This window comes from Cheilinus undulatus, linkage group 18 (assembly GCF_018320785.1).
Source record: "Cheilinus undulatus linkage group 18, ASM1832078v1, whole genome shotgun sequence".
Taxonomy (NCBI): domain Eukaryota; kingdom Metazoa; phylum Chordata; class Actinopteri; order Labriformes; family Labridae; genus Cheilinus; species Cheilinus undulatus.
In genome coordinates this window covers 7,835,721-7,854,149 of record NC_054882.1, presented here as the reverse complement: position 1 = coordinate 7,854,149, position 18,429 = coordinate 7,835,721, and the positions used below count along the sequence as shown (strand labels likewise).

At 37.3% G+C, this 18,429-nt stretch overlaps 3 protein-coding genes across 3 annotated transcripts in view; 2 read left to right on the top strand and 1 right to left on the bottom strand.

Moving 5' to 3' along the window:
• Positions 1–649: 649 nt before the first annotated feature.
• On the top strand, positions 650–4,918 carry cfd (complement factor D (adipsin)). The gene is made up of 5 exons (XM_041812329.1): positions 650–800; positions 992–1,148; positions 2,705–2,846; positions 2,981–3,271; positions 4,493–4,918. Exons 1-5 carry the CDS (start codon positions 740–742, stop codon positions 4,667–4,669), a joined length of 828 nt encoding a protein of 275 aa, XP_041668263.1. The 5' UTR covers positions 650–739; the 3' UTR covers positions 4,670–4,918.
• Positions 4,919–5,060: 142 nt separating this feature from the next.
• LOC121526045 (GTPase IMAP family member 9-like) lies at positions 5,061–13,537 on the bottom strand. Its single transcript, XM_041812328.1, has 3 exons — positions 12,781–13,537; positions 11,770–12,606; positions 5,061–8,415 (listed from the first exon to the last, which is right to left on the bottom strand). Exons 1-3 carry the CDS (start codon positions 12,788–12,790, stop codon positions 7,703–7,705), a joined length of 1,560 nt encoding a protein of 519 aa, XP_041668262.1. The 5' UTR covers positions 12,791–13,537; the 3' UTR covers positions 5,061–7,702.
• Positions 13,538–14,084: 547 nt separating this feature from the next.
• The window catches only part of dnaaf9 (dynein axonemal assembly factor 9), a 30,328-nt gene continuing 25,983 nt past the window's right edge, over positions 14,085–18,429 (top strand). The window contains exons 1-9 of the mRNA XM_041812423.1: positions 14,085–14,230; positions 15,674–15,753; positions 15,940–16,065; positions 16,155–16,279; positions 16,585–16,681; positions 17,508–17,614; positions 17,755–17,832; positions 17,944–18,045; positions 18,328–18,383. Coding sequence (XP_041668357.1) covers positions 14,175–14,230; positions 15,674–15,753; positions 15,940–16,065; positions 16,155–16,279; positions 16,585–16,681; positions 17,508–17,614; positions 17,755–17,832; positions 17,944–18,045; positions 18,328–18,383 — 827 coding nt within the window. The 5' untranslated portion in view covers positions 14,085–14,174. The remainder of the gene's footprint in view (positions 14,231–15,673; positions 15,754–15,939; positions 16,066–16,154; positions 16,280–16,584; positions 16,682–17,507; positions 17,615–17,754; positions 17,833–17,943; positions 18,046–18,327; positions 18,384–18,429) is intronic.

Sequence of the window (18,429 nt, the reverse complement as noted above, 5' to 3'; positions counted from 1 at the left end):
TTTTCACGCTCAAATTATGTTCAAATTCAGAATAAACCGGTCCATTTAGTTATTTACAGGAAGACGTCTGGCTCAGTGTGAAATTTGTTGTATTCTTTAATAGAGCTGCTTTAGATTTTGGCATGTATTGTGCGAACTGTAGAGTTCAGTGCTATTATTTGGACACACGTTTGTTTATTTGGACATACTAAGTGTAATTATTCATGGCAGATTGGCTGTGTTTCATGTTTTCTGCTCGATTTACGGGAAGAAAGGAGGAAGATAGCGTTCCCTTCCTGCAAGTGTTTTGCTTAAGCACACAAGGTTAATCGGGGTTCATCCAAATATCAGCATTATATAACCTAAAATTAAATCATTGATTTATTTTCACTTTCTGGAATGCGATCTGAGCGTTTCTCTTATAAATGAAGAGGATTTCTGGGTTCATCTTCAGTCAAACATGAAAACATGGTGACTGATGTGAAATGAATTTAAAAATCCACCTTATCACATGAGAAATGATTCAATAAGGATAAAAAAATCTCAAATTTGAAGACATTGCAGCATTTGTAGTGAGAAGAGTAAGTTGTTTGTGAACATGTTTGCTTTCCTGTTTTTCTTCCAGGAAACATGCATTGGGAGGATGTCTGACTCCCACTTGTGTCTTGCACCATATCTCCTTGATTTATGACTTTTTTCCTTCAAGTGGAAGCCTTTAAATTTCCACAGCTCTTGAGCTCAGTTTAGTTAAACTGACATCATGATGGCAGAGAAAGAAGCTCTCGTTGTTGCAGCTTTCATTTTTGCCTTCATTTCACACGGTGAGTTTATGCTGAGATTGCTCATCATCTTAATTTCTAAACTTAGATGCCCGTAATGACGAGGATTTTTAGTTATCTTATCATAAAGTTATGATGCTCTGATCTCTTGTATGTTATTGCACTAAACCAGAGTCCTGTCATTTATATATTCTGGAAGTTTTCACTGTGAATGTGAATTTCTATCATTATAGGTGAAGGTATAATTGGTGGCAGAGAGGCTGCGCCACACTCCCGTCCCTACATGGCCTCCATCCAGGTTCAGGAAGGAGAGACAATGAAACATGAGTGTGGAGGGTTTGTGATCGCTGATCAGTGGGTGATGACTGCCGTTCACTGCCTGCCAACAGGGTGAGAATAATTCTGTATTCTGATGCAAAGAATGCCCTCCTGAAATTGTAGGGGTGGAATTTTACAGTGATTTTATGTTGCACAAAGTCCTGCAGGTTGATCACTATGTTTTCTGTGTTTTCTGCTAATCAGAACTTCTAATCCCAGTTCTAGTTGACAAAGCTGGAGATGATAACTAACAGGTTTATTATTTGTGCCTAAGTCTTATAAATATAGATAAAACAACAACATGGAGCTCCATAGTATAAATGATAAAGTTCAGATTTCTCTGGTCATCAGCTTCTCCACAGACCAAAACATGCAACTCATGTATGATGGTGGCTTTAACTCAGGCTTGACAAACACCACCAGCTCACTGAAGCCTTTTCTTTCCACAGTGCTGAACAGGATTATATTTCAAGTCCCCATTTCCATTGTTAGCCAACTGATCTTGTCCTATTTGCTATCATCATGATCTACATGTACTAACAGGACTAATTGTTCATCTGCCTTCTGACTAATGTACTATCGCAGGCCTGCCTACAGAATAGGCTGGGTCCTTGAAAAACCCAGCGAACAGACCCTCACCAGCTGTGATTCACTGATGATATCAATTCATGTGTGTCTGATCACTAGCACTGGTGCTAGTGTCCTGGCTAAAAGTTGCTCATTTGCAAGCAAAAAGTGTTTATTATTGGGTTCTGATGTGCACATTACTTATTTGGGTCCCTTTTGATCACTTGTTTCATCTCTGTTTCTGACAATTTTTGACTCATTTTTGCCAACTTTTAAACCACTTCTCAACATTTACTGCTTTTTCTTGCCCCTTCAAGGCATTTTTACCAATTTTTAACTGTTTTTCACCATTTTCTGCCAATTTTTGCCCCCTTTAGCCCATTTTTTGCCAACTCTTTCAGTGCTTTCTCCATTTTTTTGGCTCTTTGTTTGCAATTAAAGTTATTTTTTTGCTACCTTTTAACTGCTTTTCTCCACTGTCATTCCATTTTTGCACCTTTTAACCCATTTTTACCACTTTTTAACCACTTCTTACCATTGACTGCTTTTTTTGCCCATTCAAAGCATTTGTACCAATTTTTAACTGCTGTTTGCCCTTTTTTTGCCAATTTTTGCCACATTTAAGCATTTTTTTGCCACTTTTTAGCCTATTTTCTCCATTGTCCATCCATTTTTACCCCTTTAAATTTTTTTTTTGCCACTTTTAACTGGTTTTCCCTATCTATCTTAGCGTTTTCAGACATTTTCAGTGGTCCCATGCTTACGCGGATATTTCCTGAAACGATCCCGTGTTTACAGAAAACTTTTCAAAACAAAATGGCAATATATTGTTTTCATCTCTGTGTGGACGGGCCTGAGTAAATGCCCAAGATTGTCCACCCCAGTCCATAAAGTGTTAACATACTCCTCTCTTTATTACAGATCAGGTAGGATCCTCATTATCATGTTAATGTTTGTCCATTTTAAGATTAAGAGGATATAAAATAAAAGAGAGACAGTAGTTTTAACATACAACAGTGTTTTTATTTACCTGCACTCATTCTTATTTATTCTTATCACAGGGCAAATGGGAGAAAAGTAGTCCTTGGTCTCCATTCTCTGAGTGAAGCTGAAGAAACAAAGCAGACGTTTGACATTTTGGAGGTTCACAACCACCCAAGTTACAGCTCTTACAATTTTGATAATGACATCTCTCTGGTTAAAGTAAGTGGTACTTTTTCTTTCATTTTTTTATGATTTCACAGCTTCAGTCTGAATGTTACTGCTATCTAGAGATGAAAGAGTGAAAGAACCAAAAATGTGATGCATTCTTGTTTATTTTTGTTTGACATTTACAGTTGGATCGTCCGTTTAACGCCTCTGAAGCAGTCAGAGCATTGGAATACCTGCGAGCAGGTGGAACTAACCCCACCACAGGCGCAGAAGTCGAGACAGCCGGATGGGGGTCTCTGGATAACCTGAGCTTCAGGCCGGACAAGCTCCAGGAGGTGGTGGTTGAAGTGATCGTCTCTGCTCGATGCAGCCGCAGCGACTACTTTGGCAGAAAGTTCACCTCCAACATGATCTGTGCTCATAAAGTGTGTCCAGACCCCTGTGATCAACCACACAAGATGGCAGACAGCTGTGACGTAAGTTTGAGTTCATCACCCTCCCATTTAATCTAAATTATGATGGGGGTTTGGTCATCATTTATTCTGAATTAAATGAGACCTTTTGAGAGCAATATTTTTACTTTTAAAACAATATCTTCAAGCCAGTTTATGCTGTAAAAGACTGCAGTGAGACTTTTTATACAGACCATAAATGGATAAAAATACTTGAAATCAGAAAGCCTTTATTGGCGTTGAAATAAAAAAGATTATATTCCCAAAGCAAATGTGAAATAAAAACAAACATATCTATCAAGCAGGTCTTTAACTGAAGTAAGGACAGGGCCATGTTTACCATCTTCTTTTAGTCTGTAAATGTCTAAGAAGTGAAGAGACCAGTTGCTTGAGTTTTGGGAGAGGAATGTTGTCCCATTCATACTTGATGTAGGATTCTAGATGTTCAACAGTTCTGGGTCTTCCTTGCCTCTGGAGGTCCTTGCCTTGTCCACCAGCATCCTTTCATAGAGGTTGTTCCTCTTTAGGACATGGAGAAAGTGGAGGCAGTAAGCTGCCCATGCCATAGGCACTAATCTAACCCCTAACATCAGAGATGCTGCCTTTTGGAGTGTACTCTGATAACAAGCTGAATGATTCCTCTCATCTGTAGGACACAGCATCCATGGTTTTCTAGCATTCCATTTTAAATCAATTTTGGCCCAGAAAAGACAGTGGAGCATGTTCTTTTAAGGATTTTTCTAATTCTGCAGCTTTAATGTGAATGGCACGGTGGACTGTGTTGGCAGACAGTGATTTCTGGAAGGGTCTCTAAGCCGGCAGTGATTTCAAGCACAGAATCATTGCCATTTTTATGAGAACCACTTACTTTTCTAGCCTCTTGTTACCCTGTCCCAACTTTTTTGAGATGTGTTGCTGCTATAAAAGTCAAAATGAGGTAATGTTTTCATGATTTCAGTTTCAACATCTGATATGTTGGTTATGCTCTGTAGTGAATAAAATATTATGAGGTTTATGAGATTTGCAAATCATTTTAATCATTTAAGCCCCAGCTTTTTTGGAATTGGGGCTGTGTCTGCCTTGTCTTGCATAAGTGGAGTTGCCTCCTGCTGGTAATTAGAATCGATGTTTATGGTTATTTGCACACAGGTTTGTTTGTTATTTAAAATCTATGGTAGTTTTATGTGCATCTGTTCTCCTAAAGCTGTCATTTCCCTCCCTGACCGTGTCTCTGTTAACCTTTAGGGTGACTCTGGAGGCCCACTGCTCTACAACGGCATCGCAGTGGGCGTCACTTCTAACGGAGGAAAGAAGTGTGGTCAACTAAAAAAGCCTGGAATTTACACCGTCATTTCTCACTACACTGAGTGGATTGACAGCATCATGGGCCCGCAGCCTGCTGCAGCACAGGACGAGAACTAGAGGAGAGTGTGTGTGGCATTTATGACTGGCTGACTGCAGTGTTGTTTTTAAGACAGTCCCACTTACAGACTATTAATGCTTGATATCACCTCTCTTCTTTTAATCATGGACAGAAGATTGTCTTTGTCTTTTCTTATACTAATGCACAGCTGTTAGAAGTAGTGGCTCATAACAAAACAGACAAAAATGATTCAACAGCTTAAATCAAATCACTTTAATGACAAATCAATAAAATGCACTTTATTAAAACTGTCTCTACTGAAATTCCTTCTTTTATAGCTATAATTTAACACACAGTATTTCTTAAAAATGCAAAGACTCACAAACCATTTGGATGAGTTTAAAAAATACATCAGTCATGTTTTTTTCTGAACTCCATACATCAGAAACATCATGTTTGAGGAAATAACTGTTAAGCAATCAAGATATCAGCAAGCAAATCTCATAAACCAGTCAGATTAGTCCTCACATCATGGGAAAGTACATCTATTTTCCCTCCCAGCTCTGCCCTATACTGATAAACATAAGCATGGAAATGTCTGATGTGTTCTGCTCCCCTTTAGTTTGGAAAATCCCCACAGCACCACCATTTAAGTCTCAGCACGACATGTATGCACAGTTAAAAACATCCCTTCATATGCTCTTTAGGCATAAAACTCATTTATCAAAAATATAATTCTTATTTACTTTGTATTTACTGAAAGAGTAAAAAGAAAAACTGGCATGTATAGTGAAAAAGTAACTAATTACAGGAAGTTAACCAGGGAACCAGAAGGGATAAAGCATATGAGCAGCAACCCACTATCATACTTAGAATAAGAGGGTAACTTTATTCACCACTGACAGTCATTAAGGAATGATTAAGTCTGAAGTGGCAAGCCAATATGATCATAAACTGAAAGAAATCAGTGACTTTGTAAGATTTAAAAAGATTTATCCACAATTTAACCACTGGCAAATAGTAACTTGCAAATATGGTGTCACTAATTCTCTGAAAATACAAAAAGTATTATTTTATCTAACATTCTTTTCTATTAAGCAATCATTCAGTACTGCGTACATTTGATATTGAGTTATCCACTGTCTACATGTTAACTAATGGTTAAATAGTGCTTCATTCTTTTCCTGGTTAACTAGCTGCTACTTCCTCATTCACTTCCTGGTTCACAGGAACTTAGTGCTTCATATTACATAGCGTCCACGATAATTTTATTATAGATTAATGAATTAATGAATGATGGTTTTTTTTTTTTTTTTTTATTCTTCCAAAAACCACCAGGTAGAAACTCATTTGTTTCCAGGTTAACTAGCTGTTAGTTGCTCATTTTTGTGCCACTGTTTAAAAAAGAAAAAAATATCTTAAAAATAGAAATCCAACCTCTGAATTATGCAAAAGTAAGTCATAATTATTGAAAAACAGTCAAAAGTATGATATGGTAAGTTATAATTATGAAACGTGTCAAAATTATTAAATAAAAGCTCAAAATTACTAAATAAAAACGAGTTAAAAGTAAACATAATGAGATGGTAAGTCATTATCGAGTAAATAAGTCAAAGTTGTATTTTTTTAATTAGAAAAGGCATTATCTTATAATAATGGCTGACTTATTCACACCTATATGTTAACATCCTCCATGACAATTTTGACTTTTTTTCTCATGATTTAAACTGTTTTATAAAATGACTTTTTAGCTCATCATTTTAACATTTTTTTCTCTGAATTTTGTAATTTCTCTCAGATAGAATTGGCTATCTCACAATGATATTATTACTAAACTAATATTATGACTTTGTCATGATTATGAATTTAAATCTTCTAATTTCAACTTTTGATTTCATAATCAAATTTACTACAGCTCACAAGAGCACCATTTTTCTTATAACTTCTACTTTCTATCTCATAATTTTGCCTTTTAGCTTGTTATTTTTACATTTAATTTTCAACTTCTTATGTCATGAATATGACTTAGTCTCAAAATTTGACATCTTTCTGCTTAATTTTGACTTAAATATCATAGTTATGACTTAATATCTCAAATATGATATCAATAATTTAGAATTTAGCTAAGCATCCATTAATTTTGTCTTTTTATTTAAAATTTTCATCTTATCTATTCTTAATTTTGACATTTGCTCTCATAACTGACTTTTTAACTCACAGGTTTTTTTTTTTATCTCAAAGTATTAACTTTATATCTCAGAATTTCATTTTTATCAAATAATTTCACCTTTATATCTCTAAATTCACACTTTTCATCTTATTTTTTTTTACTTTCTCTCTCATAACTTTGATTTTTCTTGCCATTAATGCCTTTATCTTATAATTTAGACTTTTTTGCATATTGTTGACTGTTTTCTTATGTTTCTTCTTCTCATATTTTTTCCCTTTATTCTATAATCTTGACTATCTCAAATTTTGCGTTTTATCTTATAGTTCTGACTTGGTATCTCATAATTTTAATCTATTTCATAATCTCACCTTTTATTATTTTTTTTACTTTCTATATCATAATTTTAACTTTTTATCTTATGATTTAAATTTTTAATCTCACATTTTGCCTCTTTATCTCTTAATTTTGATTCAAGATTTTTTTTTTTTTAAATAATGACCCACCTTTCATTTTGTTAAGTGAGAGAAATGGGCTTTCATAGATTTATCCCCTTGTGAATGCAAAGTTCTTTACTTTATCGTTACTCAGTATCAATGACAATTTTAGTGAAGCTTTACTAACCTTACCTTTTTTTGTTTATCTTTTTGTAGAGTATTACTGGCAAAAGTTTTAATACTTTAGATGTTTTGTTTACCCAAAAACAAGACAAGAATTTCATCAAACTGTGCTAAGTTGAGAATTTAATGAACTTAAATTCCCTGAAAAACACCCCAAAAAGACATTCACAATCATTTAAAAGCAAACTAGAATGACAGCATGAAGAAAAGCAATGCCACTGCAAATTTCTGAATTTCCTAAACCCCTGCAGGACTGACTCTTGTGCATTTGATTTTGTAGCATTGCATGTCTTCGATGACTAAAATCAAGCATCTTTCAATAAGTAGTTTACTTCCAAAGCCTCCTCCTTCCTCTCCTCTATCCCTCTCCTCCTCTCCTGCAGCTCCTGCTCAGTAAATCTTCTCACTGGGTAGGGCCGGCCTCCATGTGAAGCCACCAGCTTGTTGATTCCTGACAGCAGGTCTTTCACCTGAGGGAAGCTCAAAGCATTCTGGGACTTTGTTGCACTCAGCTCATAATACCTACTCCCGCACTTCCTGACCAGATCCTGCAGGGTTTCATGGGCATTGGCCACGTAGTCATCAATCCTCTGAAGCTTGTGCTGGCTGCCATCAAAGCTGACGAAGAGGACGACGGTGTACTCGGCAAATTCTCGTCCAAAGATCCTCTGCAGGTGCAGGAGCATCTCACACTCGCCCTGGGTGAAACGACCCACTTGGAGCACCAGTAGGAAGATGTGGGGTCCAGGTAAGGACAAAGAAAGACAGTCCTTCACCAGCTCCAGATCCTCCACCCCGTCCTCGTCCCACAGCTCGGGGGTGTCCACCAGGATGAGTTTCCTCCCAGCTGCAAACACCTGTTTCCTCTCACAGGAGAAGGTGGGCTGGGTGGTCTCATGGATAGAGTCAGAGATTGAGTATTGATTACCTGCTCTCTCTAGGATTAGATTTAGAGCTGAGGACTTCCCGCTGCCAGAGATACCCAGGAAAACAACTGATATCTTCTCTGTGTCGTCATCTTGGAGTCACAAAAAACAGAGAGAGAGACAACTTTGAAATACATTTTACAAAGGCAAGGGAAGAAAGTGTCAACACAAACTGATTATTGCTATATGGGGATTTTTGTGCACATTTATTCCTGAATGCTTTGAGTTTTTGTCGGTGGATGATTGCCCACATTTAACTGTAACTGTGCTGCCCCCAAGTGGCAGCAGCTGCTGAACAGATATGTTTAAGAGGATATATGAAATATCATTAAAATATATTAATTCACTCAATTAACATCAGCGACTTCTATGTTTGTACAAAAAGACAAACAACGTTTCTATAGTTTGAGAAAAATAAAACATAAATTCACATGCTGGCTTCTATTTTTGCATAATGCTCTCTGAGTTGTAACCCAGGAAGTCTCATTCTTAGAGCCTTCTTAATTTTATCCAGTGTGCTTTTAAAGGAAGGAGGCAAAAAGGATAGAGGTGAGGTCAATCAGGAAGATATGAGACGAAAACAATGCAGCCATATGACATCACTGTCCATGTGTTGATTCATATATCAATCTATTTTTAAAACTGTTCTCAAAATGTAGAAATGTAGTGTTATATAAAAAAAAAAAACATTACATGAAGCATGCAAGTTTAAGATGGATTATGGCCTAACCAGTCAAACTGCATCTCCCCCTCTACTCTTTTTTTAATGCTCTCTCCTCTTCTCTCTCTGTTTACCCCTCATTTCTCTGTATTCATCTTCCTCGTTCCTCTTCCTGCATCTTCATATTTTTTCTGCACCTCTCCTTCACTCTTTGTGCATTTTCCAGTCTTTTATCCGGATCTCCCTGTTCAATATTACTGCCCCTCCTCCCCCTTCTCTCATTCTGCATCTCCCTCTTCTCTGTTTTGCTGCTTCTGCCTTTTCAATTTTTTCTGCATCTCCCCTTTCAATCTAACTTTCTCCTTCTTATCACTTTTTTTTCTGTATTTCCACCTTCTCTTTTTCTACATCTACTTCTTTTCTCTTTGCTGCATCTTCCTCTTCAACCTTACTGTTTCTTCCCCCTTCTCTCACCCCGCTACCTCTTTTCTCTTTTTTGCATGTTCCACTTTGCTCTTTTTCTGCATCTCCCTTTTCCTGCATATTCCTCTAATTTTCTGCATCTTATCTTCTCTCTTTTTCAGCGTCTCCATCTTGTCCCTGTTTCTACATATTCCTCTCCTTTTTCTGTACCTCTTTTTTCTTTTTCTGCATCTCTCTCCTCTCTTTCTGCAATTCTTATCTTTCTTAATGCATCTCCCTTTTCTCTCCCCCTGCATCTCTCATATTCGTTGCCTTTATCGCCCTCTTCTCTTTTTTTGCATATCCCTCTTCTCACCTCCTGCATTTCCTCTTCTTTCTGCATCCCTTTTTCTTTCTTTTTCTGCATCCCTCTCTTCTCTTTTTTCTGCATCCCTTTCTTCTATTTTTCTACATCTCCCTCTTCTCTCTTTCTGCAAATTCTATCTTTCTTGATGCATCTTACGCCTCTCTCCCCTGCATCTCTCATCTTCATTGCCCTTATCTTCCTCTTCTCCTTTTTTCTGCATACTCCTCTCCTTTTTCCTAATGCATCACCTTCTTCTCCCCCTGCATCTCTCTTTCCTTTCTTTATCTCCATCTTCTCTTTTTCTGCATTTCCAATCCTTAAAAAAATCAACATAGCTTTAGCAGATTGCTTTTAACATGACTCTGGTTCTGCCAAAGTTTTTTTGGCAATTAAAGGAAAGTTTTTCCTTGCCACTGTGACTGCTGTGATCATTGTGGATTAATTTTAAGGTTCTAATAATAAGTACAGTATAGATCTGCCTACTTTGTTAAGTGTCCTGGGACCATCATTTTCTGAATGATATATGTTCTGCTCTATTCGAGTCAAATCTATCAGCAGGATTTGGTTGATAGTTTTATGTCTTTTCCCTTTAAAATTAACATCCAACTATAATGGAAAACAGCATTGTGTCAAAGATCCTGAAACCTGCAGTTGACCTGTTAGTCATTTTTAGCCCTCAGGCATCACTTGGGACATTTTTGTCCATTTGGGCAAATTTGTCCTCTTTCTCTGCTCACTCGTTTGGCTGTGTTAATGCACATGGTCTAATTTTTTTGCAACAAAGTTTCTTTCTAGGAAAATTTTTGAATTCAAATTTCAATGGCTCTAATAGGTCAGGGGAACACTGTGAAACAAATTTACTACGCTTTAAAGCCTTTAAGGACAAAAATGTCCACTTCCAAAAAAATGCTATAAAAACTTAACAGATTAATATTTTTTCTGCTTTTTTGCATAAATCTCTTAAACAACTTTAGCTGTGCTTAAAACTACCAAACATTCAATCATTTTGAGGATTTTGACCCTTTAAATGCCAGTTTGATTACTTAAAGTCAATGTAGTTTTTAATGAAAAAAAGCACAAAAAATAGTGATATCTTCCTTGAGCCAAATGTTGGATGGCTGTGGCATTATTTCTAAATCCAAAGTGAACATGTCAATGATTAGCCAAAATATGAACTTTGATGCATTTTTAGTTTTTGTGTAGCATCAGATTTAAAATTTACCACACTGTCAAGTCATTAAGGACAAAAACGTCCACTTCCAAAAACAGCAATAAAAACAGTATACATTAATATTTTTTTCTGTTTTTTTTTTTTGGGTCAAATCTTTTGATCAACTTAAGTTCTAACCAAAACAATCAATTATTGAATAATTTTCAGGATTTTAATCCTCTAAATGCCAGTTTGATTACAGGATGATCATATTTTTTCTAAATTTTCCAGATAACTAATGTTGGGGATGGGTTTTTTTTTTAAATCAGTCCTGAGTATGTAAAATATCAGCCAAAATATTGACTTTGATGCATTATTAGTTTTTGTGTACCATCCGATTTAAAATTTACTACCCTTTCGAGTCACTTGTGGACAAAAACGTCCCATTGACTCCCATTCAAACCACAATTTTTGATCTTCAAGTCAAACTGGCATTTAAAGGGTTAAAATCCTCAAAATGATTGAACGTTTGGTAGTTTTGAGCACAGCTGAAGTTGTTTAGGAGATTTATGCAAAAAAAAAAAAAGCAGAAAAAATATTAATCTGTTAAGTTTTTATAGCAGTTTTTTGGAAGAGGACATTTTTGTCCGTAATGGCTTTAAAGGGTAGTAAATTAAAGTGATGCCTGAGGGTTAAATTAACTTGGACATTTTGGTGAGAAATTCTAAGTATTGTGTCTTCAAAACTCTATTGCATTACTTTTCGTAAAGATTTTACAAATTGGCACTAAGCAGGCAGGTGATTGAGAGATGGATCTTCATTGTATCTGATTAAAACTCAATCAGTAACTGGAAAAGAAGTCTTACCATCAGAGGCATTCATCTTGAGCTGCAGCATGGCTCTGTGGCTCATCATAGCCTCCTCCAAGCTCGCTGTTCTCTTCTCATATATCTTCCTTTCAGCTGCCTCCTTCTTTCTCTCCTCTGTATGCTTTGCCTTCAGCTCCTCCATCTCTTTGGCTCGTCTCTCCTCCTGTTGTTGAACCATTGTATTAAAGGCTTGCTCCTTTTCCTCTGCCTCTTTCATCTTCTGTTTCAGAACCTTTGTGGCCAAGTCCTCTGTGCTCCTTTTCTTAGCTTCAGTCAACATGTTGTCGGTGTAACCCGTTATGCCACTCTCAGTCAGCATGCGGTCGACCATCAAGAGTAGAGAGCGCAGTTTGTCTCGTGCTGCAGATGATGTGATTTGACAGAACCTTCCGCCACACATGTTTATCAACTCAAGGAGGCCGTCGTCCATTGTGTTGGTAACTTTTGCATCTTCCAGAGACAGGACCACCAAGTATTTGAAAGCCTCCTCTCCAAAGTTGGCCTGCAGAATCTCAAGCATTCTTCTCTCCTTTTCTGTATAATGTCCACCTTGGATCAGCAGCAAAAAAGTGCAGATTCCATCCGTGCATGATTTAAAGCAGGCGTCTAGTGCCAAACTGATGTCAGCCTCATTCATATCTTCTTTAAACTCTGCATAGTGCAAGCTGGCTGAGTGACCATCTACAGCCAAGTCACAGGCCTGATTTGATGCCTGAGAACTAAAAGTTAGCTGCACGTGTTTATCACCAGAGCAGGTCTGCAGCAGTGACTTGAAGGAGAGCCATTCCTCTACTGTGGATATCACCACCATCTGATTGGCGTTTCTTACACGGTCTGCAACACAAAAAGGATTTTTAAGTGACTCAAATAGCTGTGAATGCACACACCAAACTATAAATTAAATTATGAGTTACAACTTCTGTTTTTGAGCAACTACAACCAAGCCAGGATGTTGTCTTTTCAAGCCTTAATGGCAATATTTGCCATGAAATTGCAAGGATTACTCACTGTGTGCCATGTCTTTTGCAGGTGCTCCTACAGGTCTGCTTTAAGATCCCTGTCAGCTCAAGGTAGCTCAAGAAACTGGATTCTCTGGCTCCAAAACCAGCATAATGAGGGAAGGAAGATAAATGAGATGCTTCCTGATGAACACATTTCTTCTGTGACCGGCAGATTTGTTGTCAAGGAAGTGCATTCCACAGTATATGCAGGAATGAGCAAGCTACTGGGCCATTACTTCTTTCTCATGTTGCAAGTCATGCATTAGGTTCCTTCTAAACCAGTCATTCCCTACAATGCTCACAAGTAGTAAGTGGGCCAAAAGGGTGCAGAAAACATCTTTAATGTAGGAATTTCGTAGGAAAAATCCATGGAAAATATAATTTGCTATCTTTTGTTTGGTCGTACACATATAGAAGTACATTGCATTAACTTGCTTGTAAGTTCCATATAAATGCAAAAGCACGTTTTTCCCCAGAATACATGTTTTTTTTCTTACTGCTGGCCTAAACTGCTTAAATAAGTATATCGGAAGTGAACCATTTTAAATAAAGCAGCATGGGAGTTTGCAGACTCGTGATCAATAGGCCAAACTCTCTTTTCTTTTCCTAACGGACCACTTTAATGTGTTTCCCATTTGCACAATAAAGTCTCTCAGTGGGCATCCTGCAATTGTTGTTTGTTTGGATCATTAACCACTTAGATTATTTAACCTTAAAAACTATGTAGTTTCATGAGAAGTAGGATAAAATCTGCAACATCCTGATGAATATTCTGATTAACTCATGATATTTTAAGCAAAATCGGCTTCAAACTTGTCAACCTACTTCCCCAAAATAAGACTTCAAATCCCTCATAGTAAGAGGAAGGAAGGGTATTGTGTTATACAAGACGTACTCAATAAAAACACTTTCATCTTAACTAGCACATGACTGTGTTAAAAGAATGCATTAAATATAAAGAAGACGGGTTTCCCCCTACATACACATCAGCTGAGATTACTGAGGGATTGCACCATCTCCCTGTGCAGCTGCGCGGAGGTTCCTGCCGCTGTCTTGGCCCAAAACAAGACACTACCACAAGCCGAAATAGGGGAGACCGTGTCATACTTTCGGGTAGATTCCCATTTCATGATCTCGAAGTTGACCCAATACACATTATTTTGCTGTAGTAAAGAGTATTTTAAGATGATGTCGTTTGTTGGTAAATATTGCGTCTGAATTTCTCTGAAAGAAAAAAAGGTATTTCCGAACACCCCTTGATACGAAGTGGTTTTCTCCGTTGCTATGCTATTTTGTGTAGACATTCTCCAGGGTGATGGAGAAGATGTAGTTATTCGCCGTTAAATTTATAACGTAGTTCGGTTTTAAACGTGAATTGCGAGAACGGCTGCTACCGCAATAATGGCCGGTATAAGGAGAGTAAACGGAAAATTGTCGGGAATCAACCCAGCTGTCAGGTAATGTCGAATAATGTGAATAGAAAACGCTCCAGTGAAGCTGTCAAGCTAGCTTGGTTAGCGTTAGCGCGAGCCATGGCCGTTAATTGCCAACGTTCTGACACCAGTTACCGATAGTTAACGTTTTTAACGGTTCTAACGATAGCGAGGTGTCAAGCTAGCGACAGAATATGTATCCAAGCATTAAATAGCTGCTTTTAACAATGTACAATATGAATTTAGCGTCACGGTGTCGTCCAGTATTGGAATATACCTGAACCTCAGTCCAAAAAATATTCATTTTGTTGCCAAAACTCAACGTTGAATCTGACCAACTATTTGAGTTTGATGAGGGGAGGTTGTAATGGCCCAAATCCATCCTGGTGCTAAATACTGCTGATATATTTAACACATTGCAATTAATATACCTCTAGTCTTCTTAGTAGCTTAATTTTCGTTTAATCAGCTAATAAAATGCCATAATTGTAAAAATTTCAAAGCATTCATTAGGTTATAAACAAAGGCATGCATCTCAGGACTGTGATTGATTTATGAGCATTTATCATTTTTAATCATTCAACCATGTGTTTGTAAAGTACAGTATTTCATTGGCAAACGATTTTTGTATTTGTATTATACAAAAGTACTAAAAGAAATGAGGACCTTAATAAGATATTTTTATTTTATGTATATATAGGTCAAAACTACATGTTATTAACAGTATATCCCTAATAGAATAAACCTGTTTTTATTAAGGGTGTATGACATTATCAGTTTGATATTGCCAGATATAAGCTTTAAAAGTGAAATATCAGTATCTGCAGATAAAAACATTTCTGCTTATATTGACAACTGATATTTTGGCTTTAAAAATCTGCCCATATCAGTTGTTAATAGTAGAATTTTATGCTGGACCAACAGGTCTGCAGATGAGGACTCCAGTTCTTGACACCTGGAAATTCTGATATTACTTTTTTATATCCTTCTCCTGCTTTGTGAGCATCAACAATTCTTTTTCTCAAGTTTAAATTGATTTCATTTGTTTTTGCCACGATGCCTTCCCAATTGACACCTCTAACCCTTTTATACTGTGTGTAAACAGTAAGATAACATCAGATTTAACTTTGTTTTACAAGCTTTGAGCATTACAAAGTTAAAGCACATCATTGCACAACAGTGGTTTTTGCTATGGCTCTTTGTCCTCATCTGTATGTCAGCTAAAGTCTGTTTTTATTCAGCATTATTCCTTACACTCTGAAATAGGATTTGAGGACTGAAATTTGTTTATTTGTTCATTCTCAAGCTTTAAATTGTGTGTTTTACGGACTGAAGTTTTAGTTCTGAACCTTATTTAAACATCAGTATCAGCTAAAATTATTATGTAAATTATGGTAGATCAAATATGGGCAAAAATCCAATATCCTGCATTCCTAATCCTTATTTATTTATATATCTGTTTTTCAGTTGTGGTCGCCTTCGCCAGGTTCAGTCTCTGCTCTGTGAGGGTGGGACTACCACCCCTCATGGCATCCTGTGCTCTCTTGGTATGCTAAGTGGCCAACATTTTTGTCTTTAACCTATATTTGTTCCTCTGACCCAGCTAACTGCACTGCCACTTGCAAAGGCTGGAGGAAAGGATGTTTCAAAACAGATTATAGAAACAATTCAGTTAATGGTCATTCCAACACAGTCAGTGAGTACACATTCATGTAATTTTTTCTGTATTCCAGGAATTGACAGCAGATATAATGATGGGTGCACTGAGCTGGCAAAATATCTGTTCTATGGACTGTATGGAAGAAATCAGCTGAATGTGGAACATACTTTTGATGAGTTTCCTGAAGAAATGCTGGATGGTGAGCTTTTCATTTGCCGTTCACTCTCTTTACACTAATATATTTACTCAGTTTTATCTGTTCTTACACAATACTTTTCTGCTTTCAAGACGTGATCCTGCTGATCAAGGCAGAGTGTGTTCATCTGTACTGCAACCCAATGAACTATGGATACCTGTTGCCCTATGTGTCCCACTGGAGGAACCTTCATCTCTACTGCATGACCAAGGCAGAGGTTAAAAACTCTCTTTTTCCCAAACTCTTCTATCATTGCTATTTGGGCAGGAGATAGGAACCTTGTCAAGAGAATTGGCACTTTTTAAATGTCCTCCTGGCTGCTACGTTAGCAACTTTTCACCAGCATTTTCAATTTAATAGACTTACCTTGTTGCCTCGCAATTTTGGAAACGTTCCCATCAAAGCACTTACTACAGCTTTTTGTGAGCCTTTGTAGCAGTGTTTCTAATTGTGAACACTATTCTGAGATTATGCCCTAATCTCTCTTGTCTTCCTCTGTCATTTCACCTTCTCCAACCACAGTATGAAGATGAAGAAGCAGCAGAGGAATTTAAAATCTCCAGTTTTGTCACAATGGTGCAGGACTGCTATCGTATTGGGGTACCTTACAGTTCCCACGGTACATATAATCATATGTTAACCTCCCCTTTCACTGAATATACATGCTTTAAAAGGGACATGTTATGCAAAATCAGTTTTTCAGGCTTTTCTAACAAGAGTATGTGCCCCTGACCTGTCCACAATTCCCTCAAATACCAGAAAAATCCATTCCCTTCCACCTTCTCTTTCTCCACCTTTCAGAAAATGTGTGCTAAAACAAGCCGTTCTCAGATTTTACCCTCATGATGTCAAATGGGGAGTAAGCACTCACCCCATGTTTGATTGGTTGTTCCTGCTTGGAGGAAAGTTCCACGCTCGTCTGCTGATCTGCCTCTCAACTGCCAGATGACATGGTGGATAGCTCAGTGGTTTACTCTGCTGAAATTTGTCTGGGAGGTTGATGGTTTGAATCCCAGTCAGGTCCTTAACTTTGGATAAAAGTAATATTGTAACATCAGGAGTGCCACTTTGATTTCCTGAGAGGGGTGTAGTCAGGGGCGGAGTCAGAAAGCTCATTAACATTTAAAGCCGCAGACACACCATGGTTTGTTCTGAGAAGGGCTAAAACAGAGGGGTTTTTAAGACATGCAAAAATACAATGCTGGAGTGTTTTTACAGCAACAAACTTCACAGGAAGGAAGGAATGTTTTGGGGACCTCTGAGACCAATATAAACTTGTCTTAAAAGGATAAAATATGTCCCCTTTAAATAGTTAGGGAAAACTGCATAACATCAAACATCAGAAAGTCAGAAAATTAGTGTCATGTAGCTGAAACAGACAGCACTTACTGTATAATTTCACCAACAACAGTGGTGTTTACACCTGCACCGACTTTTTCCTTTAGGACATATCCAGACATTTGATGTGTTCATGGTGGAGAAGTGGCCTCTAATACAAGCATTTGCTCTGGAAGGCATTGGTGGAGGAAGCTTTTTTACCATCAAATACCAGGTATCTTCAAAACATATTTATTTTTAGCTCTGAGTTTGGAAAAACTCCAGAAAATTGGATCTTAAAGTATTATTACAATGCAGTGTGCTTATTGTCCTGCAGTTCTGTTTGAGCTTACTTTGTATATCCTTGCTTTCAAGCTAATGGACATGAGTGAGAAGCTCTGGCAGGTTTACAACAGACTGGACCCAGTGTCTCTGAATAACGCCCTCACAGAGGTAACAAGAAGCTTTTTATTCCAACAAGTTTCTTAAATTGTCCTATTCTGTTGCATGAAACAGAAGGATATTGTTCATCTTCTAACCTTGGTGTTGGTTATTGTCCTTAAGGATTTAGTGTACTTTGAGAAGCAATGGAATAGTTTTTTCTCCAGCATGGACCTGGAGAGCCATCTTTCCATCTTGGAGCTATCTGAAGCACAAGCAGGAGAGGTACTGCTACATATCTGCATATCTATCTCTGGCCTAATTTAACATAACTTAATTTACTCACTGGTCATTGATCATAAACCAGTTATTGATGTGATTTGAGCTGTTTGTTGTCTGCAAAAAACAAAAATTAAAAAACATACATTTTGTTATTGTTTTTCAGACAGTTGTACTGTTTGAGAAAGATATATTACAGGATTACATAAGCAGTTATGATCAAAACTAATGCAGGAGCAACTTCAGAATCCTGATAAATACCCATGCTGTACTCTTATCAATCCACAGGCATTCCGCACTTATTACTCTCATGGACTGATCTCAAGCAACATCACAGATAAAAGGTGTTACTCAATCTCTTTATCTGGTCTATCCTTCATTATTTAGTCT

Coding starts and splice junctions, on each gene's coding strand:
- LOC121526045 (XM_041812328.1), bottom strand. Junction 8,416..11,769: donor CAAGATGAATGCCTCTGATG/GTAAGACTTCTT, acceptor TGTGACTCCAAG/ATGACGACACAGAGAAGATA.
- cfd (XM_041812329.1), top strand. CDS start 740: ATGATGGCAGAGAAAGAAGCTCTCGTTGTTGCAGCTTTCATTTTTGCC. Junction 801..991: donor TTTTGCCTTCATTTCACACG/GTGAGTTTATGC, acceptor CTATCATTATAG/GTGAAGGTATAATTGGTGGC. Junction 3,272..4,492: donor AGATGGCAGACAGCTGTGAC/GTAAGTTTGAGT, acceptor GTTAACCTTTAG/GGTGACTCTGGAGGCCCACT.